Source organism: Papio anubis, chromosome 6 (genome assembly GCF_008728515.1).
Source record: "Papio anubis isolate 15944 chromosome 6, Panubis1.0, whole genome shotgun sequence".
Taxonomy (NCBI): Eukaryota; Metazoa; Chordata; class Mammalia; order Primates; family Cercopithecidae; genus Papio; species Papio anubis.
Window position 1 is genome coordinate 138,354,966 of NC_044981.1, and position 24,247 is coordinate 138,379,212.

At 37.4% G+C, this 24,247-nt stretch overlaps 1 protein-coding gene across 5 annotated transcripts in view; it reads right to left on the bottom strand.

Moving 5' to 3' along the window:
* NKAIN2 (sodium/potassium transporting ATPase interacting 2) overlaps positions 1–24,247 on the bottom strand; it is a 1,050,385-nt gene that overhangs the window by 5,949 nt on the left and 1,020,189 nt on the right. For 3 of the 5 annotated variants that reach the window (XR_004184591.1, XR_004184593.1, XR_004184592.1), the window contains 2 exons: positions 3,776–3,857; positions 3,066–3,154 (listed from right to left, as the gene is read on the bottom strand). Coding sequence is in view for 2 of the 5 variants with exons in the window: in XM_009206175.4 (XP_009204439.2) it covers positions 3,776–3,857 (82 nt within the window). In the remaining 3 variants the exon portion in view is untranslated. The remainder of the gene's footprint in view (positions 1–3,065; positions 3,155–3,775; positions 3,858–24,247) is intronic. The other 2 variants (XM_009206175.4, XM_017958360.3) reach the window with 1 other exon arrangement.

Below are 24,247 nucleotides of genomic sequence, written 5' to 3' on the forward strand. Positions count from 1 at the left end.
TTTTCACTAGATTTTCAATAAACAGTGGCTCTCAGATGATTGGTTTTGTGGGCTATGAAGTTGAAAAGGCCCTTCATTTAACAGTGCATAATGTAAAATAAAAAAGAAATAAACAGAATGCAGAAAAGGGAGAGAGGCACAGCCGTGTATGGAAATGTGGCAGCTAAGTTAGTGGTAAGAATACAAACAAGCCAATTAAAAATCAGAATGTAATACCAGGTCAAACTCGCAGTCTATTTAAGAATTTGGAAAGAACACTGACTGAAGGGGTCAGGAAAACCCGCAGATAATCATGGCTGCACCACTAACAAGTTGTGTGACTTTTGTTTTTTTTTTTTTGGGTTGAGTTTCCTCATCTGTAAAATAAAACCTTACTGTTCTGGGTCCAAGGTCTCCTATGGGATGTTTTGTGGAAGGGATGATTGGAGTATTTTGACTAGTAATTTTTAAATGTACCTTAAGTATACAAAACTTCCTAAATCTGAATTCCATTAAACATTTTATGACCAGTGAGACTTGAAAGCTCTGATACAATTTTACCACTCTCATGCAGGAAAGAGGAAAACAATATATTTTTTATAACTTTTAATTGGTATTTAAAGTGCTCTGTGTAACAAAATCACGGGAAGTTTTGTCCTCATGGAATTTAATTCTGGACAAAGATATCTATCTTTGTAGAGTCTCTTCTTTAAAGCCCATTAGAATTATAAATGCTTGATTTGAATTTAATATATTAAATTGCATATAACTAGCATTCTCATGTTTATCTTTAGATAAGAGATTACATCTAATTTATTACAGCTTGATAATATTCATTGATCATTCATATTGGCCAATACAATAAAATATTATATAATAATATTAGTAGCAAACAATTACAAACCTTCTAGATATTTTATTCTATTTTTTTTTTTTTTTTTGAGACAGAACCTCGCTTTGTTACCCAGGCTGGAGTGCAGTGGCATGATCTTGGCTCACTGCAACCTCTGCCTCCCAGGTTCCACAGATTCTCCTGCCTCAGCCTCCCAAGTAACTGGAATTATAGGTGTGCACCACCACACCTGGCTAATTTTTGTATTTTTAGTAGAGATGGCGTTTCTCCATGTTGGCCAGGCTGGTCTCGAACTCCTGACCTCAGGTGATCCACCCACCTCAGCCTCCCAAAGTGCTAGGATTACAGGCGTGAACCACCGTGCCCGGCCATATTCTACTCTTGAGCACAAATATATTGATATATGTTACCTGAGTTTATATTATACATTAGCAGTCCTCAACCTTTTTGGCACCAGAGACTGCTTTTGTGGAAGACAATTTTCCCATAGCCCAGGGTTGGGGGGAATGGTTTTAGGATGAAACTGTTCCATCTCAGATCATCAGGCATTAGATTCTCATAAGGATCACAAAACCTAGATCCCTCACACATGCAGTTCACAATAAGGTTCGCACTGCTATGAGAATCTAATGCTGCTCCTAATCAGACAGGAGGCAGAGCTTAGGCAATAATGTTCCCTCACCTGCTGCTCACCTCCTGCTCTGTGCTCAGCTCCTAACAGGCCATGGGCCAGGACTATTCATGGCCCAGAGGACTGCTGTTATATATAATATACCATTTACAGAGGAGATCTTTTAGGAATGACTTATAGTATATGTTACTTCTGACTTGATACAGCCTTTTCATGAGTGATGTTTATTAACATAAGCATTATTCTACCACTATGAATTATGTTTATTAAGCACTTACTATGTGACATGTCCTGTGTTTCATGTACTTTAAATATATATTCTTTCGTATAATTTCAGAGCAATCAGATAAAGTCTGTATGCTATCTCTATTTTGCAGGTGAGGAAACTTAGGCTTGGTAATATTAAATAGAGTTATTCAAACAAAGCTACATGCCCGTGGTCGCAGGGAATTTAATCTCAGACAATATGCCTTCAGTAGGTCATCTTAACCACTATTCCTGATTGGTCTACCTTTTTAAATAGAACACTTTAGAGAATGTTACATAAAATATTGAAAAGAATGATAAGGAGTGTCAAGGATTGATCATGTTTTATTGTTTTTGTAGCTATCAAGAATCTTTCTGGGGGGATAGGGAAGGTTTGGCATGCATAGCAAACAACTGTAGTACATGGTGAAAGAAATAAAAGAGAAATATTAGAGGAGAAAAGATTAAGAAATGCTTCATAAAGGAATATATCTTAAGAAAATTCAAAGGATAGTGGGGTTTCAAAGAGTGGAATTTGGAAAAAAGATGGTGTTTGGTGTCTAGAGAACAGCATGAACAATTGGAAAAATACATATATTTGGATAAGGCAAGAGTTCTACTTTGGCTAGAAAAAAGTGGTTAAGGGGAGCTATCAGACTGTTTATGCTCTCAATAGATTATAAACTTCAGGAGGACAGGGCTAGTTCTTATTCATTACTACATTTTCCTAATATATCCAGCATCATCTGCATAGGGTTGGGACTCAAACGTTATTAAGAGTTGAAGATAAGAGATACTGTTTCAACAGTAGGTAATAGGGACTCCTTGATAGCTTTGAAGCAGGGAAGTGAAATCATCAGCGCAGTGCTTTAGGATAGTTAATTTGGCAGCCATATGGAGGATACATTGGAGGTTCTGAAATAAGGAAGAGACCGAAAAACTTAACAGGTCATACATTGCATGAATTAGGGCAGTGGTTGTGGGGATGTAAAAGAGGAAATGTGTAATACACTGTTTATAGACGCAATGCTTTGAATGAAGCAAAATTTTGGTTGACTTCTTAACTGCTGAAGTCTGTTTTGTGGGTGCTATTAGCAAATGATTTCAGAGAACTACAAGTGACACAAAGAAAAAGGCAGGCACAGTGCAAGATTATTCTTTTTTAAAAAAGAAGCTGAAAAGAGGGATGTTTAAAGATTAATTTCTTTGGAGGAGCAGTACTTACTCCCAAACTCCATTTATTATCCTATACACTAAAGATATTAAAAGGTAAAATGATTCAATGGTGGAGGACAACGACAACAAACACATATCTTCAAAGAGAAGTTCACATTTTAAAATGAATTGGAATCTTACTTTCTATTTTGATCTTCGCTTGCAATTCAGCATATCACTTGATGCTGATATATAGAATTTGTTATCAGTTGTTATCCAAGGGAATTTGCCTAAACACAGATATAAAAATCAGGCTCTGATTGTATGTCTGCTCTCTTGAGTGCTAGAGTTAAGGGTTCGATAAGTTTCAGTGTTAATGTTCCAGTCATTTTCACTTTTACATCAGAAAAATGATAGAGAAAGTGTATTACTCAGTTTTTTATTTTTTTTAACACTACATATAACTTGGGTGAACCTATTATTTAACATCTAAATGAGAACTCTTTTGAGAATAATAATTATGCCAGGACAACCACTGTCAACTGAAACCAGAACATGTGGTTTATACATAATTACATATAACTGCCTACATTGTTATATAATTTTCAAAAACTACAACTTTTTGGCAACTCAAAGAAGTGGTAGATAATTAACACAGGCTTTTGAGCCATGTAGGTGATACTTATGTAAGACTAAAGGTCACTTTAGAAAAGACATTTCTTAGAAGTCAAATAAGAAAAATTCATGGAAAAATGTTATTGAAACTATCCCAGTCAAAACAATATTAATAGAAAAAATACTGGAAGTATGTAACTGAACAAAAGCTGCATGCCATTGATTTTCTATCATGATACAGTTACTTGATTGTCTTTAGTACCCCCAGAAGAACACCTTCCAAGTAAAATACTTACATGTACATAGGCTGTAGTTGTAAATGAGATGTCTTCTGAGGCCCTTGATAGCCATAAGAGTCAAAGCCACCTATGAAATCAACTGAAAAGGGACAATTGTCTTCATTAGTTAGCTTTTCAGAAGAGATAAACATCCTTGATTGATCAAGGCCCCACACAGATTACTAATAAACCTTTTATTAGTAATAATCTATTAAACTTTTAAAAGTAACTAATTGCTAAGAAAAAAGAAATGGAAGAAATGATAGTTCCTTCAAGGTAGTGATTCCGCTGCCTCCCTCCCCCACCACTCATTGTAAGATTCAATTATTGCTTTACAAGAATCTATTCACTTGGTAGAAAAAAAATGATGTACTATTTTCAAATAACCAAGACCTAATTGGAGTAATAGAGTTCATTTACACAATGGAGATGCTATATGCCTTTTTGGTTAGTGTAGATTTTCTGTGACATGCTACAAAATGTTATAGCATATAAATATAAATAATGACCACTCAAGTGCATGTATCTACCAGCAATTGCAGCGCTAGTAATAATATTACATGTTATGGTTATCAAGCACAAGGTACTGTGGTGGAGGTCATGTAAATTAACTCAACATTGCTGTCCCTGCCAAATGCGGTTTACGATCCGAAACAATCAGAGGTAAACATGTGGAACAGTCTAACCAAATATTCAGATTCAACACATACTTAGCTATGTAAGATACAATAAGATATAATAAGAGTTACTGTGGCAGATTATATTTTCCAAAATGGCAGCAAGAGTATCTCCTATGTTACATATTTTTACAATATGACTTTGACATTTCTCCCATACAATGGTTTGAGTATGTCTCTTCCTCTTGAACATGGGTAGACCTTTCTGGCAGCTTTGACTATGCTATAAATGACACTATGGGGATTCTAAGGGTAGATCATAAAAGTATCATGCACTTTTCTCTTGCTCTTTTGGGATGTTCTCTCTTGGAACACAGCCATGATGCCACAAGGAAGCCCAAGCTGGCCCGCATGGAGAGATCAATGAAGGACCAATGGATAAGTGTTTCAGTAACAATACAACCAACGTATCAGCTGATAGTCAGCATCCAAACCCAGGTGTGGGAAATAAAATACCTTTAAATCAGGGGTGTCTTTTGGCTTCCCTGGGCCACACTGGAAGAAGAAGAACTGTCTTGGGTCACACATAAAATACACTAATACTACCGATAGGTGGTGAGCTAAAAAAATGCCAAAAAATGTCACAATATTTTAAGAAAGTTTACAGATTTGTTTTAGGACGCATTCAAAGCTGTCCTGGGCTGCATATGGTCTGTGGGCTGTGGGTCGGACAAGTTTCCTTCAAATGATTCTAGACCCTCACTGTTGAGTCAGTTCAGTCTTGGTATCTTCCCAGCTCAGGTTTCTGACATCAGACAACAGAGGCAAGCCATCCCCTCTGTGCCTGTCTGAGTTATTAACCCACAGAACCTATGAGCGTAATAAATGGTTGCTTTATACCACTAAGTTTTGGCAGCAATGGTAACTGGAACAGTCAAGTCTAAAAGTACTGTGAAAAAGTTTAGTTTTTGTTTTTTCTTTTTCATTTGTGAATAAAGAGGTTTTAGAGTGGGGATAAAAGAAACAAAAGAACACAAGGTCAACAAAATAAGAGAAAGGAGAAAGAAAGTCAAATAGAGATAAGCAGAATGCCCTAGGACACCCATTCCTTTTTTTCTAGCATCTCCTTCTATTGGCTTACTTTGTCTAGTTATTCTCTTACTAATATTTGGGGTGCTACAGACAGAAACTGAAGCAGGGTGCAAAGTAACATAAAGTCCATGATGTCTGTGTAGTGGAGAAATCCTTTGTTTTCTCTTACAAAAAGACCTTATTTTTTTAGAGCAGTTTTAGGTTCACAGAAAAATGGAGCAGAAAGTACAGATAATTCCTGTATATTTCCTGCCCTGACACAAACACAACATCCCCCACTATCAATACCCTACACTAGAATGGTACATTTATTACAATCAGTGAACCTACACTGACACATTGTCATCATCCAAAGTCCATAGTTTACATTAACGTTTATTCTTGGTGGTGTACATTTTATGGGTTTTGATAAATGCATGACATGAATCTACCATTAGAGTATCATAATAGTTTCACTGACCTAAAATTCCCCTGTTCTCCTTCTAATCATTGCTTCCTCCTCCAACCCCTGGTGATCACTGATCTTTTTGCTGTCTTTATAATTTTGCCTTCTACAGAATGTCATGTCATTGGACTCACACAGCATGTAGCCCTTTCTGGCTGGCTGCTTTCACCTAGTAATATGCATTTAAGATTCCACCAGGACTTTTCATGACTTGATAGTGCATTTCTTTTCTCATGGGAAACCCTTTTACCGAGGCAGAATGTCTCTTCTCATCCAAAGTGGAATGGTATAATGACAAAAACAGAGACCTTGATATTAGAAGGACCAGGGTTTAATTCTGCTTTTCCTTTTGCCAGCTATGTGACCTTGGATAAACAACTTAACATCTCTTAAAATAGGAATTATCATATTTATCTCATACAATTTGTATGAGAATAAAGTGAGGAGTGTAGAGTCCTGGATGAGACATATGGTGTAAAAGAAGAAAATTAAGAGCCCCTCAAAAAATCCAAGATTTCTTTATAATTCTAAGCCATTCAGCATAGCAGAAAGAGAAGACAGAAAATTCTTAATTTGGGACAACTATAGAACCATAGCCAGTATTTTACAGGAAATGGATCAAAAGAGTGTGATCCTCTTTTGTCTTCTACATTGTACCTTAGCTAATACAAACAGTGCCAGAAGAACTATGTAATAATTACACAGTGACTCTATTTAAAGTTTGCACTTAAAAAAATTATTGACTGGGTGCAGTGGCTCATGCCTGTAATCCCAGCACTTTGGGAGGCCGAGGCGAATGGGTCACCTAAGGTCAGCAGTTCAAGACCAGCCTGGCCAACTTGGTGAAACCCTGTCTCTACTAAAAATACAAAAATTAGCTGGGCATGATGGCTCGCGTCTGTAATCCCAGCTACTCGGGAGGCTCAGGAGAATTGCTTGAACTCCAGAGGCAGAAGTTGCAGTGAGCTGAGATCATGCCATTGCACTCCAGCTGGGTGACAAGAGGGAAACTCTGTCTCAAAAAAAAAAAAAAAAAAAAAAAAAAAATATATATATATATATATAGTTTAAGACTGGGGATTTGTTGCAGATAGTGTCTACATTTCTGTTTATCTGGAAGGGCTGTTGTTGACAATGAGACTAAATTAATGACTAGTTTTCTAAGAGGTATTCACCGAGTTAGAGCTTCACTGCTCTGAGCTTCTCTCTTAGTAAGATGGTCTCTACCATGGTGGTGGAGAGTGGGTTACAATAGATCAAGATCATGGCAGACAGAAACAGTTAAGGTCTCCACTGAAATTGAGATCCAAGTCAAACTCAGGTTTATTAGTATTTTTACTGCTACTGCTGTTGTTGTTATTATCATTGTGTTAGTTTTGAAATATTTATTCACTTGTTCACAGGGATTTAGGGAGGATGGCAGAAAAAAACAAAACAAAACAAAAAAACAGATGATAATTACGAACCAAAGATCTTTGGATGAACCAAGGGATAATTGAAGAAAATAAGATGAATCTTCAAGCCCAATGGATAGAATTAGGTCCAAAAATGGAAAGCAAAGCTTGAGTCAGAAGCAATGTAGACCTTCCAAAGACACGAGAAAAGGGAAATGAGGGTGTCCTGAGTCTGTGGTGCGAATGGAGCTTGAGTGGCCTGGGGCTTGCTCTTATTAACCATGATCTGTATGCTGTGTAGGTGGAGAGAGATGGCTTACAACTCCCAGATTAGGGAGGACAGCACTAAAGCTCTGATGGAAGGACTGTGATCATTCTGATTATTCGGACCATGCTGATGGCCTAGGTATGGAAGAAATTCCAACAGAAGGTGACCCAGAACCAAGATGAGAAAAGAAGCAGCTCTGAATGTAACCAGGCTGGATTTTTACCATTTCACTTGTGAGGGGGCATTCAAATTTAAATCAGGAGGAGAGGGCATATTTTCTACAGTTTATTTTACCTACATGCTTGAGTTCACAGCCAAGGAGATGGTGTACAGCAAATTTTCGTGTGCACTTCTTCTCAGAAATTGTTTGGATGTCTTCCTAGAGACCCCAGAGAGAGGAATAGGAGATCAACTGGATCCAACCACCCATTATAGTTAAGATTATGGGGGTCAGCACAGGGAGACTTGATTCTTCTCACCTTTTACAGAAGGGTTCTTCAACCACATATGGAACTTTTTGGGGTGCCATGTAGATAGATATAGAGGTAGAGGTGTTTTTTTCCTCTCAAAAATGGAATTAGTGGGGTTAGTTTACATTTTTAAGATACCCTTAATACCACTTTGTTCTGTTTTCAGTTTCTTTTACATAATGACATTTATTCAGGCTCTAAAGAGACTACTCATATTCTAAAACTTTTCTGAGCAATAAGGGTCATAAAATATTTGACAGCTTTTTGTCCAAGTAATTTGGATGGCAGCTAGATGTTTGGGTCGTAACTTATCTCTGCATTATTTAGAAAAGAGTAACTTCTATCAATCAAGAATCTCCTTACATCCTTAAAAATAAACTACATTCCCCCAAATTGCAAAATACTTAATAGTTCATGAAGCCCTTTCAAGTGAGATCATTTATCTTCACAAAATTACTTTGAGGTTGGTAAGAATAATTATCTTAATTTTACAAATCAATACAGATTTATTGAGTTTTATCCTGAGGCCACACAACATTTGAGGATGAGAGTAGAAACCAGGTATTCTATTTCCTTTGTATGTATATTGAAAAAGAGATTTCTGCATTTGACTTATGCCATTCTAGTACATTTTTCGAATGTTATCTACAGTGATCAAAAGCATCAAATCACGTTTTTATGTTCTTTCTACGTTATTAATTTAACAAAAGTCTTAAGTAATTGCTTTGAGTTCCCCTTTTGTTATTTATTCTCCAGCATCTTTTACTCTGTTCTTTCTAGAAAATTTGCTCTTTATCTTCTTCCCATCTAATACTGTAAGAATCTACAGTATTAGATTATTCTTTGATTTAATATTGTAGAAATATTTGGATGTAAACAATGACTTATCAGAAATTACCTTTGCTGAATTTGCCAGTGATAGTTGCCAATGTGGTATTTTGTTTTTTGTTTTTGTAATGTATCTTTAAGAGGGTAGCATCCTTCAAGGTTTAGTTCACGTGCTCTGTGTCTGATAATTTATACAGGACACCAAATATGCATTTAAGCCATCCTTTCTTCTGAAAATTATTTATAGTCTCATCCCCATCTTGTAGGACTGATAATGACGATTTTTAAAGTTATGAGAGATGTTTTCTTTCATGTGACTTGGCATATTGTCTGTGTAACTTCAATGCTTAACAGAAAATGTGAAAGACAGACAAGAAGTACTAAAAACCTGAATTAGAATTAGGAGAATGAGAAAGGAAAGATGTCAATGAATTTGAGATGAATGGACAAAGAGGTAGAAAACATAGTTCATGGCAAGTTTTTGAACATGGGGGAAAGGGAGGAAAAGAAAAGGTTCAAAGTTGAGTCTCAGAAATTTGTTTGCCAGGGGCATATTGCTGCTTTTAAAGAAAAAAACAGTGTCAAAAGGGAGTTGGTGTTTGGCTTTCTTTTAGAAATGTAGTATTTAAGTTATAAGTGGTACATCTAAGTGAAGAGATGCTTGGGAAAAGGGAAATGTAACTCTAATTAGTGCAAGGGAAATTGGGGACTTGCTGGGATGTTAGAGATGAATTTCTTTCTCCTCACTCAGCTTTATTTTGCTTCATTGCAACCTATTTCTACCTGATGTATAAATCTGCTTGCTTATTTTTCGATTTCCTCCACTACTGTAATACAAGCTACAAGAGATTTACTGCTTTCTACTGTTTACCATGCTAGCCTCAGAACCCAGAACAGTGTCTGGCTCATGGAAGACACTCAATAGGTATTTACCAAATAAACTCTTACACCCTTTAGGCTGTAAAGGAAAATAAGGCAATTGATCGGAGCATGGAAGATGCTAGAAAAACTTCCAAGTGAAATTTGGCTGACTGCCAAGGCCTTGAATGATATAACAAAGACTTTTTATAGACAATCTACAAAGTTGTTACCTGGTGCCGTGAGATACACAACAGAAACTTTTTGGATACCAGTAGGAAGAAACCACCACTACATCCTCTTTGGCCAAAAGGAGTGGAAGGAAAGAGGTTAGGACATGCATTCGCATCAAAAGGACTCCAGTGAGATGGTCATTCATTGATGAATGCTATTGAGTGTTACAAATCTTGGTAATTGGTAGGAATAACATTGTTTTCCTTCTGGCCAGTTTATAAAACCCTAAACAGAGGCACACGACTGGACTGAAGGTGAAAAAAAAAGGTACTTTCTTAATCTCTGCCTTTTTGGAGTGATTTGCATTTGGTTCTCTGAAGACAACTCAGGATTTTTTTTTTTTAAAGAGCTATACTGAGGTATAATTGACATGCAAAACACTGCACATATTTAATGTGTGCAATTTGATAAGTTTGGACCTGTGCATACCTGTGAAATCTTTACCACAATCAAGGTAATAACATATCCATCACCTCCAAAAGACAACTTAGAATGCTATCATTTTCTTTGCAAGTGTATTTTCTTTTTGCCTTCATTTTCTTATCTACAGTGTGGGTATGTTTACATCTATTGACCTATGGGTGGGGGCAGTAGATGTACTGTAATAATTGCAAGTGCAATTATTTTAAATTTGTTAAGTGCCATATCAATTTAATAACTATGATTTAATAACATTAATGATAGTGGAATTTAGAAATTACCAAGTAAGATAAAAAAGCTTTTTGAATAAATATTCTTTGTGATATATATTTCCTGTTGTGAGCCTCTCTTTTATTTAAACCTTTTAATCCTGAACACTGAGTTCAGCAAACTTAAAACTGTTTTATTAAATACATGTTGGCAATGAGGTATTGTAATATAAAATTATCCCTTGGTGATTAATGACAAAGCCACTATTCAACATACTCCCTTTTGAAGACAGAGCTGTAAAAAACCATGACGGGAAAATTTAAAAGGCAGTTCATAGGAAGCTAAGCCTAAATATTTAGAATAACTCACTGAAAGACATCAAACATTTTAGTGTCTTTCAATGAGTTATTCTAAATATAAAGGAAATTAATAGGGCCTATCAAAATAGAGCGTCTTTCCATTATTTCCATAGGTATAAATTCCAAGGGTACTTAGCTCCAGTAATACAAAAGAAACATAAAACATATCCAACCTTAAGCCAAATTGAAAAGAATCACTTTTTTCCCACTAAGCTCTAGTTAGTGGCAGGAATTCAAGCTGACCGTGTGAGCTTGAGGTGTTCGGTCTGGGCTAAAATCACTGGATGGACTCTGAGCTATTTTTTTTCCCCGATAAGGAAAACACAATCCTTTATAGGAAGAGGTATTTTAGCCTGTTGTTGCCTGAAAGGTCACTAAAGTGTTATACCACAGAAGGTTTTTAGCAGGCGAAGCACACGTGGAATGAAATTAGAGTTATTAGCTAAATCACCGCTGATGCTTTGCTTCCTAACCTTGTTCATCAAATATGTTTTCTCAGGGTTTTAGTGCCTTATTTTTCAGTTTCCTTCTTACTTGTATTAGAAACAGATCTTTAATATTTGAAACTTGGTAACACATTCACACATGCTAAACAATGAAAGTGAAAAGCAATAGGTATAATAGTATCATAATAAATAAAGTATATCGTTAGTTGAAAAATCACTTTAAGCTTTTGGTTCTAAAGGCCTAATAAAAAATGAAATATAAGTTCCACTTGATAAACTATTTTGTGTTGTTTTTCTTGTTCATATCTGCTACTTCTCAGTGAGGGCAGTGCCTTAGGTGAGATTTTAAGAAACACATGATGGTTTTCTGCTGAGACTCGGATCTTTTTATCAGGTAGTCTTTTAATAATATAATGCCGGTACTTGATATATCATAATGCCACTACTTGATACATCATTGTAGAATCTGTTTGGTAGCATCAAGATGGGGGGATTTGGAGTCAGAAGACCTGTGCTCCGGTTGTGCCTTTACTTCTTACCAGCATTGGACCTATAATTAGGTCACAATTGCTCTGAGCCTTAATTTCTTCCTCTGTAAAGTGAGGATAATAAAGCAATTTCAGCTTCGAAGGGTTATTGAGAGAATCAGGTGTCATATGTGTGTAATACGTAGAAGCATGTATATTAAAAATACACTATGAATAGGATTGGGATCTCATCTCTTCTTAAAAAGGATTTATACAAAAGGAATGATTGGAATTATACTTTAAAATGCACATTTAGGCTCTTTACTGAGATAATTAGCATTTCCAAGGGTAGGAGAATAGATGGAATAAGGCTCAAACGAGAGAATTTTGTATTAGAATTTACTAAAATTTTGTATAGAGTGGCAAAAGTGTAGAAGACATCCACAGAAGCCGAGGAGACCAGAGGGAGGTCTATGGAGAGCCTTTAAATGCCCACTTAGTTAGTTAATTGTGATTTGACAAGCAACAGGAATAGCCTGTGTGACATAATGCAGAAGAAAAATAAGTTAATTTACATTTTAAAAAAATTACGTAGAACTGAATTTCCATATTTCAAATTCTTTTGGAAATGGCCTTGTATATTATGAGAAAGAACACAAATAATTTGGGGCTAGCCTTGTCTGTGGTCTATGAGGCTTTGCTGCATATGTGGGCAAAAGGAACTGTCCAATGAATGGTCAAGAATGAAGATCCTGAGAGCTCAGTGTCCTGGATCAGGCAAAACGACAGGCCAAAGCTTGGCGGATGGATTACTTTGTAGAGGAGAAGCTTACCTGTTCCTCTCAGGTTTGGGCAGGGTTGCAAGAAGACAAAAGAATAATTGCCAGTAGAGATTTGTTGAGGTTCTTGAGGGAAAATCAAAGAAGTTTCTGTTTGATAGATTTGACTTTTTCAGGTTTCAGTACTCGGTTTAAGGATCCTGGAAAGGTGTGGAACAGGTCCCGTGGCCAGAGTGCCTCTTTGTCAAACGCAGATGAATGAAAGCATGGTTGAGCTGGAGACAACACCCAGCTGAGTGTAGCAAGTACACATTTGCTGTTGGGTTTAGTTACTTTCTCCAGCAATGAGCAATCACCCAGGATTAGAAGCGGAGAAATTGAATCTGGGCATTGTCAGGAACAGATGTTGAAAATCCAAGCGTAAAGGATGTACAAGCAAGGAAGGAAACCAAGGATGCTGACAAGAACACTGCTGCCTTTGCTAATCCTGGAGATAGATAATGAGTAGGAAGACCCAAAGCATGAGAAAAACATAGGTTCAGGTGGAGGGAAGCTTCCAAATAAGGGTGAAGAAAACTTTTTCCAAGAGGGAGGCAGGAGAACAAGGAAAAATAATAGGTAGGTGTTTACAGTCAGGCAGAAAATTCAGAACTGGGCATCTTAGAGAAGCCTCTTTCCACCAAAATGAAGGTGATCCATGATGAAGGGAATGAAGGTGGCAGATGAAGGGAGTAGTGATGAGGGAGATGAGAACTAACAGGGTGGAGAAACTATAAAGCTAGAGTCAGAAAATTATGAATCCGATATCTTTTGAGGCTTTCAGTAAATGTAGAGAAGCATGTAATGAAGATTATGATGAAATAACTAAGGCAGCTTCACCTTAAATGTGCCTGCGCTCACTTTGTGCCATGCCATTTGGATGGATTAGATTTTCCAGTCTTCATTTTGTTTTCCCCTGTTAGAATTGCTTTCAATTATATACGACATGTCTTTCAGATTTCAGAAATTGGAAGGAGCAGTTATTACAAGCTATAGGTGAGCTTTTTAGACATGATTGGGTATGTCTTCTCAGCTGACATCCAGAATATATTTAGAATCTACAGCCCATTTAAATGTAGGAATTTTAATTAGGGTTGTGGGTACATTAACATATGCATATTTAGGGAAATAAAAAATAAAACATGCGTGCTGTAATTACCTATTAGAGACATATTCTTTACCTTGTAATCTTTGCTAACATAATCTTTGTATCATTTTACAGCCTCCAGAAATGAAAATCACAAAACTCCTGAGCCTAAATTAATCATCTCCTTAGAACAACAGTAGCAATTTCAGGAAAGAGAATGTCCCACAGTTACTCTAACATTTTTATTGGTATTTGGGAAAGCTGAAACTAGATTTCCTATATCGAGTTCATTAAAAGAACTTAAGATCATTCCTGTGTGACTTATGGTGTACTTTTGGTCAATATCGATCCGAAAAGTAGTGCCTTTTAAAAAAGGCATGCCTGTCTTTGTTAAGTTCTACATCTAATTTATTCCTTAGGTTTCAGCTGAATCATCATGTCTTCAGTGAAGAATTTTCTTATCTTCTAAACTGCATGAGTTCTTCTTGGGATCATTCCCATGGCACCTCCATCCCCTTTCCTTGTGTGAACTTTCATCACGCTTTACTATAATTTCTCTTTGTCTTGTAAATTGTGTGACAGATTGTGGGCGCCATAAAGGCAAAGATGGTATCTGTTTGGTTCCCTGCTTTATCCCTAGTGACAACACATAGCCTACCACCCAGTAGTTGCTCAATAAATATTTGTTAAAAGAATCTGTCTCAGGTATCGCAGTGAAGTGACATGGAAAGTATTCTTCGAATCTTGACATCGATGTTCTGCTCCCAGTTCTGCCTCTAAATGATTGTTTAACTTTGAGCAAGTCAATTTGAGTGTCCCTTTCCTTAAATGTAAAATTAGGGGATTACAGTAGGTGACCACTAATACTCTTCATAACTTTATGATTATACACAATTCCATATTTCTGGGATTAGTTCACACACGAATGTTAGCAATATAATATTTAAAATGAGCAAATCCACAAAGGCAAAATGAATGGAAAAAATCAGTGCAAAGGAGTTATTTCCATCTGCTTGTTACTATTATGCATTGATTTTACTAAGTGAGTTTCCAGAAAGATTAGTTGCTGAAAATGGAAATTGGAAATTGAGGCATGAATGGGAAAACAGAATGATGAAAAAGTTGGGGACTTGGAGAGGAGAGTCGGGTTGACGGGTTTGGAGCCAACAGAAATACTGTCCCCTGTTCCATTTAATTCAATGGTGAAGGTGTATGGATGTGTGACTATGTGCTTCCCTTTGCAGTGCCACATTTGGGAATTCCTTTAACATCAGCTTCATTAGTTACAAAGGCAGCAATCCATATCCAATTTTCATTTTGTAGCAGGATTGTTAATGTATAAACTACACTCTTTGTTGAAAATATTTGCAATGAATCCTATAAACAAACAAACAAACAAGCAAATGCAAATGTTACACTGCCTGCCCCTGCCAACCCCGCTGACTCTGAGGTCTGGTCACCATTTATTATATTCAAAAATGAATTGAAATCCCCACTTTGGCCCTAACCTAATTTTCAAGTGATAATAGGCATGGATTCCCAGAAGCACTTTATGCCTCTTGATAGTAACATCCTAATTTCCTTTCCCGGTAAATGTTTTAAGTAAGATTTTAGCACCAAAGGAAATTAAACTTTAAGTTAATCGTAATTATAAAATGCCATCACTGATTTTTGTCTTCAGCCTAATTACTTTCTATTATTTAAACAAACCGCACCTCCTGTGAGTTTTAAGTTTGTTTCTCTTTCATTTCCTGACACACAACGCCAACCAATCATAGCGGAGGCCTCCCTGAGTATCTTCTGCCAGAGCAGCCTCATTTAAATGTCACATAGGATTGAGGGTTTGTCTCCAGCTCACTTATTTCCAAGGCGCTCTTTCAGTAGCTAGGGGTAAGGCTGCTTCGCTCAGATGTTTTCGTTCTGCATACCTGGTGGCCATCCTTAGAGATCTAGTGTTTCCTAGTCCTCCTGCTGTTAAGAAGGAGACCTCTGAGCCCAGCCTTCTGTTTCTAAGAGATGCCACTTCTAAAACTAAAGCAGAACTGGGCATAAGGAAGTGGGCAACGGCCAACATCATTCATCAAGAGTCTAACTTTGAATGTCATCTTCTCAGCTTGTCTCTGATTTGGAGGGCTTTTAAAGAGACTTCATTTTCCTGTGCCAGCTCTTTGTCTTGCTCTCATTTGTTCTTTGGAGATGGAACTAAAGGATCCCAGCGACTTCATTTTGTGAGCGTGTATGTCAACATTCTGCTGCAAAAATCACCTCACTTTTCTGCTACTTGAATGTTTTCTTTCTCATGTCATTATCCATGAGAAATTAGAGATAGATGGTGAGGAAGTTAGTCCACGACACCCACTGCTGGTAGGCTGTGGGGGTCTGCACCACTGGAAGAAGCAGAGTCAGCAAAATCAAAGGTTTTTGTTCATTCATTTCTATAAATGTCACTACTTGCTCTTCCTTTAAGTCACATGCTTTCTTTTTTATTAAGGCTATTAAAACAACATCAGTATTCTTCATCTGCTGGATAACTTCAGTTCACCCTGTCAGAAATATTCTTTGCATAAAAAATACCTCTTTTGTTACACCCCAGTTAAAGGCCCTCCTTTGCTTATCTGAATATTGTTACCTCTATATTGTTTTGTAGAAACAAAGCTCTGATTGTTCCTAATTAACAGAGGAGAGAGAATGAATCAGATTCTTTCCCCTCATATTCTTGACTTGGAAATATCAGATTTATTTAAAGATGAACCTTGTGTGTGTGTGTGTGTGTGTGTGTGTGTGTGTGTACCAGTGAAAAGCAATATAGTATAATGGAGGAGATACGATATTATGAGAAAAGAGAGAAAATAAGAAGTGAATGTTGAAGAATCAGATTCAGTTTTGACCTGAATATATAATTTTAAAAATATAGTTTATGTGTTTTCTGTTAGATGATCACAAGAGGGAGCAATTTAATAGAAGGCTGAAAAACAAACCAGTGTTCACCAATCTGGGGAGACAATGTGAAAATTATTACATGTATCACTGTTGGAGAATGCTGTTGTCACTAATAGGAACTTGAATTTGATTGACAGGAGGAAAATTCATATGTACCATCTGTCTCAGGTGTTGATCACTTAGTTTTATATATAGCAGCACATCTTTCTTCCTCTTGTTTAGAAAATGATAGGCACTTTATTCAAATTACTTATTCATTTACTTAGAATACATTGAATTCTAAGGAGATGTCATATTTCCTTGGCAGTTTCCGTATAGGTCAAGAAATGTTTGTGGAGATCTAATTGATTCATTCATTTATTTTTCAAATACTTCCTGAGTCCTTTTCTAGGTTGGGGATATGGTAGATGCTAAGCATACAGTAGGGAACAAGACAGGGGTGAATCCTGATGATGTCTCTTATTATTCTTCCATCCTGAGTGAGTGAGTGTGTACTGCATTTGAATGTTGGAAGGTCATGAATGAGTTAGTGACTTTGAGCAAGTCATTTGATCTTCCTTGGCCTATAAAATTAAAGTGCTGAAATAGAGCAGTAGGCTGGTTTCCATCATTTTAAACCCTGTACAACTCATAATTCAAAACAAATCATAAACAGAACAAACAGATATAAAATTAAATAAATGCAGAACTTCTGTGCTTTGGTTTGGGGGGAATGGGAAGGAAAGGTGAAAGATGACACCTTTTTTCACCTTGGCCCCACTGGGATTCTGTAGGCACAGTGAGAGATTAGTGGAGTGCAAAGCCTGGGTCTTCAGGCTTTGTGATCCTGTTCAGAGATGAGAAAATAAAGACCAAGTTTTGGTTTAGTGGGGAAACTGGCAGATGTGGAGAAAATGTGTTCACTCAGTCACCATCAAATTCATAAGACAAATGTTATAAAGAGAAGATAAATTAGTGAGATACTAAGATTATGTTACATTTTATTTGATTGCTTCAGTATGATGCCAGATAAGTAAAATAAACATATTCTCACAACTTTGCCTGTCAACCTGGCAGCCAGGAACTTGGCAACTTTTCTGAACTTCTTATCATCTCCTCTTAGGTTATGTTTGGAGAGTGATTTATAAACGTGAAAGAAAGCTCAGACTACCAAACAGAATGTATGAAATAGCCCTAACGATCAGATGGGAGGAATGCAGTTAGATGATTGATAGATAGATAGATAGATAGATAGATAGATAGATAGATAAGAAGAAAGGAAGAAAAGAAGAGAGAATGAAAGGAAGGAAAAAGGGAAAGAAGGAAGGAAGGAAAGAATGAAGGAAGGAAGGAAGGAAGGAAGGAAGGAAGGAAGGAAGGAAGGAAGGAAGGAAGGAAGGAAAGAAGGAAAGAAGGCAGGCAGGCAGGCACATAATATACCAAAATTTGAACTGAGTATCAGAACCCAGAATTATGAGGTTATTTTAATTTTCCTTTTTTATTTATCTGTATTGTCTATGCTTTCTGCATTCCCTTATAGACAGGAAGTAACAGATATTTTTTTCAAGGGGAAATAGTTCTCCCTGCTCCCATGTTTACCCACCCCTATGGTTGAGAGTGTAAGATTGTGCTCAGAGAACTGCATTCAAATTCAATGATCCTGACAAACTGGAGAAATGATAAAAACATACAGAATGGAATTCAATACACAGACGTGTAGGCCAGCAGGTTTTAGAAGAAAAATCAAACAAAAATAACAGAAAATTATTAGCCCCAGAGAAGTGAATAATTTCCTGTGGTTTTCTTTTCAAATGAAAGATTCAATAAATCAATTGTGACTTTTATCCCAAGGCCAGTTGATTTTGAGGAATTCGGGACAGGTTTTGACACATTTGTGCTTGGCTGGTGTAAATGTGCATGTGTCTAACTCCAAGTTTAAGCATCTTGAATTCATTTTTCAGCATTGCTTTCAAAATAAGTCCCTTAGGATATTATTTTTTAAATGATATTCCATGTCTCTTTCCAGATGATTTCAACATTTAACAACATTTGCAAATACACTGAATCTCTTTCAGCAAAGAGAATGACTGCTTAGTAAAATGAACCCATTTGCTAGAAGACCAACATTTAGTTTTAGTTTAACTATTAAACCAATGATTTACAAGAACACATAATAAAAATTGAGAAGTCATATGATTTTTTTTTTTTTGCTATCATGGATTAGCAATATTTGCCATGGCTGCATGGCTTCCTTTTAATTGTCACATCTAATAATGCTAATTAAGCACCGAGGACAATTTCTGGTTCTATCACTGTGAGTGGGCATCTGACTGCAGTGGGGAAAACCCGAGGATGAAGTGAGACAGAAGAGCTACATTTATAATAAAAGGCACACCCGACCAGGAATCTCCAAACATTTTCTTTCTTTCACAGAATAGTGTAGAAGAGAACAAGCAGAGGGGAATAGAAGACGGGAGGCCATAAGGAAAACTCTGCGTGGCTGGTGACAGATGAGACAGCAGAGAGCCCTGCCACAAAGACAGCACAGCCAGATGCCTGCTTTCCTGGAGAAAGCCTTTTCTCCCAAGATGTATCACTGCCTTTTCATGAACAAATATATAAAAGTATGTTGTGAAGGTAGCCCACTCAAATAGGGTTCTAAGGTCAAGCCACATCCTCTAGAGCAGGGACCTCAGCTTTTATCTTGGTGAGAAGCTACTCATCTAGAGGCGGATCACCCCACAGCAGGAGATGCTGAGCGGGAATTCCTGCCTGGTGGCAGTGAGTATGGAGCTGACCTGGCAGCAACACAGCCCTGAAGCCTCTTACCCACAGGCATCTGATGGGCCAGTGAGCTGCATCTATCCTCAATCTGTGCCCCACATATATTTTCAAATGTCCAGGACACACGTGGAGTGTGTGTGCATGTGTGTGTATTTGGATGTGGACTGAATTGTGATCCTCCTCAAATTCATATGTTGAAGGTCTAACTCCTAATATGCCTGACTGTACTTGGAAATTGGCCCTTTGAAGAGGTAATGAAGGTTAAATGGGGTCATAAGGATAGGGCCCCAATCCAACAGAAAGTGCCGTCTACAAGACAAAGAAAGAGGCCTCAGGATAAACCAAACCTGAGGTTTCTAACACCTAGACTTTGGAAAGCAAATTGCTGTTCTTTAAGCCACTATGTCTGTTGTATGTTTTTATGGCATCCGTAGCTGACTAACTCATGGCGGGAGTGTCACATCTAATTTGGGATCTCTGCTCTGAGGGTGGCTGTCATCTCCTGGTAGGCACAGCAGATGGCAGTGGTGCCCTGTGAGTCTGCACAACCCTCTGGCCTGCCAAGCTGTGGCTCCGGCTTAGATAACTAAAGGGTTAGAGATGTAAACTTCAAGGTCCAGATTTTTTTTCAATGGAAAAAAACAAAAACCCTTGCAATATAGTGTCTACTATGATCTAAATGTTAGTGTCCCTCCCCAATTCGTATTTTGAAACATAATCACCAACATAATGGTGTTAGGAGGTAGGGCCTGTAGGAAGTGGTTATGTCACGACAGTGGAGCCCTCAGAAATGGGATTATTAACCTTTTAAAAGAGGCCCCGGAGGGCTGCCTTGCCCCTTTTCACATGTGAGGTTACAGCAAGAAGGTATCACCTATGAGCAAGGAAACCAGCCCTCACTAGAAGCCATATCTTCTGGTGCCTTGATGGACTTTCCAGCCTGTAAAACTGTGAGAAATAAATTTCTGTCATTTATAAGACATCCTACTTATAATATTTTGCTATAGTACCCCAAGGGAACTAAAACAGTATCTCTACAAATATTAATCAAACTGGACTCTAGAAGAGTAATGAGATACTGCTTAAAAGGATACATAAGGGAAAAAATTCTCAGGTGTTTGATGTTCATGAGCCTCTCTGTTTCAATGACGATTTACTGCTATTTCATTGAGTCTAGGCTTGAGTCTTTGCGCATTGAGCTCAAATCCTCTCCATTGCTTTCTGGAGGTTTCTGCCTCTTTCCTTTGAAGTTTCCTGGATACACCTGTTGCTGTGAGGCTGAGGTATCAGAACTGAGCACATAACTGATTAGCTTCATGTTGACTTCAAGAATATTTTATCCAGTTGCCATCATTGGGCCCTTATCTCCACACTAGCTACAGAACCAAAGCTGTCCTCTGTTCCTTATAAGGCTCTTAATAATGGAAACTTAACCAATTTGGCAAGCAGGTAGCTAGCACCTACTCCTGACACTATGCTTCATTGCAAATAATGATGCGTTATTGCAAATCCACAGTGGGTAAAAATAGGCACATAGGGACCCTCTCAGTGTTTGCATGTACATTAAACCCCTCCCAAGTTTCAGGGTTTGTTTGAGAGTGGTTTTATTTTAACCTTTCACCAAACTTTTTAAGGATCGGGATAATTTTTATAATATAATTACCAAAATTACACAGAAAAGTCAAACCTAGTTTACTTGATGGATTGGAAGTCATATGTCCAGGCAGTGTCTGAGGATGGACATCAGGCAAGTGATAATATATGGAGAATATCAACCCAAAGCACTGTAACCAAAAGATACTCATAACTGTCTAGGTGTGAATGACAACAAGTAAATGAACCTAACCGAAAGTCACTGAAGATCACTGGACAGAGAGCCAGTCCAAATGAGCATGTCCTCCCACCTGTTTACTAGTCCCATGAACATCTGAGATAAGCCTCAGTCTACTTGTATATAAAAATTTTAAAAAGAGTTCATATTTTGCCCACTGAGCAATAAGACTAACATGATAAAACTTGTCTTTGAGAAGTCTACTTGTGTTATGGATTAATAAAGGCAGATGTGGTGTTGTGGTCAAGATACACATAAAGACATATATGTTATTTTTTGGAGTCTTTTGGGGGAAAAAGCTTATTAGATGCTTGAGAGATAACTTGATCTTCCAACAGATATTAGTGACTTTGAATCTCCTTGAATTTACATCGCTTTGGCCAAAACTTGGTTTAGCGCAGAATTCCCTTAGAAGAATTCTCCGGAATATTAAGTGCTTTTTTATAGAGGCGGCCGGCGGCGGGGAGTGGGGTTGGTGAAAAACAGGAGTCCTGTGTTCAAATATTTTGGGAGACTTGCATTAATAATACTTTTAATTTCTATAAATTGATGCTTTAACATCTACAAAATGACCACTAGCTGTTTCCAAGTAAGCCCTGACTCACCTCCAAAAAACATGTGGAGACTTTAGATAGCCCTAAACCTATGCGTTAACAGTCACAGTGGACATGAATTTCATGGGGCACCACTTTGTAACACAGTTAACCTGTCCTAATAAACCTTCCTACCCGGCCTCATCCATTTTTTCTTGTAGGACTCGAACTAAAGGTTCCGCTCTCTCTCTGCCTCCTGACTGACCCCACTCCTGCCGCTGTGGGGCATGTGGTATTCTCCCGGGGGAACTGTGGGTATCATCAAGCCGTAGAACTCTTTCTAGTTCTTCTCTTTGATCTGTGTCTGGCCTCAAGGTAATATAGTTAAAACAAAACTGTGGGTTAGAAAAAAAAAAATGGACATACTTCTTTCTGGCAGTACTCTTAGAAATGTTAATATATAAATGTGCATTCTAAATTTTCAGTGTCAACCTTACTTGGCTTTGGAAGTTTTTTTTTTTTTTTTTTTTTTAGCAGTATGTCTTATGGAACTAGCATTTCTGAGATCTCCTTTGAGAGGTGCTATTCTGCGGAAATGCTGATTATGCATGTAGGAGACATGGTATGTCAGTAAGTATTGTCTGAAGATAAAAATGCACTGGTATCGTTGTGAAATGAAATCAAACAACATAGCCCAGAGAAAGCCCAACTTCCATATGAAAATTAACTGGGGACTTCCCCTCCAACAGGGATTTGGCACACAGACACTGAATGGTAATATCTCAACGAACTTACATAGTGTATGTGGTCCACGCATTTTAAAATCCATATATATTTTGCCCTTTCTAATCTTTGAATAAATCTTTTCTGTATAAGGCAAGTGCTTACTGGATGTCTTCTCTTATATAGGCGCTAGGCACTTCAAACTCAACCTGTGCAAACTGAACTAGTGATCTTATTCCCATTTTTCTTCCCAAGTGGCAATTCCATCTACCCATTCACTTGCATCAGACACCCAGGAATCTAACAGTCTCCTCCTTTTCCCTTATCACAGTACCCACCACTGCCCACTAATCATGTCATTTTGGCATGTCTCATGGCACACCTATCCTCTCTATCTCCAATACCGATCCTTGTCCAGATTCACATTATCTCATGTCTCACTTTCATGGTGTCTTAACTAGTTCTCTTCCCTAATCTTTCCCCCTCTTGAGTCTCTTCTTTATAATGATGCTAATGTATTTTTTCTAAAGAACGCTTTTGATTATGTTATTCTCTTTTTATAAGCTATCTGCCCTTTGATCTGTGATTGTATTATATAGAGCTCAAACTCCTTAATCTTTCATACCCACTTTTCTACTATCTCATTCACACATGTTTTTCCAATTTTCTCCAGCTGTCTACCTGTAGCACAGGAAACAAATTCAGTCACATTAATCTGGCCGTGATGTGCTTTTTCACCTTTTGCCTGGGACCACCCCTCGCTTCCATACCGGCAACACAGTAAAGATCTATTCATCTTTTGAGATCAAGCTCAAAAGTGTTCTCTATGAACCTTCTCCTGATCTCTTTCTTCTCTTTACCCACAGCATGCACTACAGAGTTTCATACTTGTTTGCTCATATGTTTGTTTTACCTACTAGTTGGCAAGTTCCTAGAGGTAAAATATTATGTGTGAATCATCCTAAAATCTCCAAAGGCTCACATAGCACTTAAAACACTAAGGAATATTTTACAAACGCTTATTTATTGAAAGGACCATTTTTCCTTTTATATATGAAATAAATTATAAACTATATACTTCTGATTTTATATCATGTATAAGTATGATTGAAAAGTGCCTCTTCTAAATTAATCACTTGATATTGCCTCTTCCTTTCTAGTATAATTGGAAAGGGAAGAAGAAACATATATTTATCTTTGGATGTTTTCCTCAAATCATCAGATTCTCACCTTCCTCTTTCCTTAGTGTTTCAAACACCCAATATTATAAATATTTTTTGAAACCAAGAAAAATGATTCCCAATTCTGATTTTTCCTCTGAGTAAATGTAACTATATGGGCAATTATCCATTATAGTACCCACAGAGAATAGAAGTACTTTCCCCAGTTCTCCTATTTTAGATCCTTAGGGGCAGGGATGGAATAAAACCTTCTACCCTCCATGTTTTGGAGAGCAGACAATGACAGAGCCCCGGGAGGATTGTAAGAGTGTACTGTGATCTAAACTCTGGATCAAGCAATACGTCTCAATGTTGAGCCTTTGACATAGTTAGAGTTCTAGTCATTTGTATCAAATAGTAGGAACGAAAAGGACAGATGGACATTTGATTTCCCAAAGACAATTCTCTGAATTAATCTGAAGTCAGTTTCCATAAGAATCTTAGCAACTACTACAAATTGTTGATTT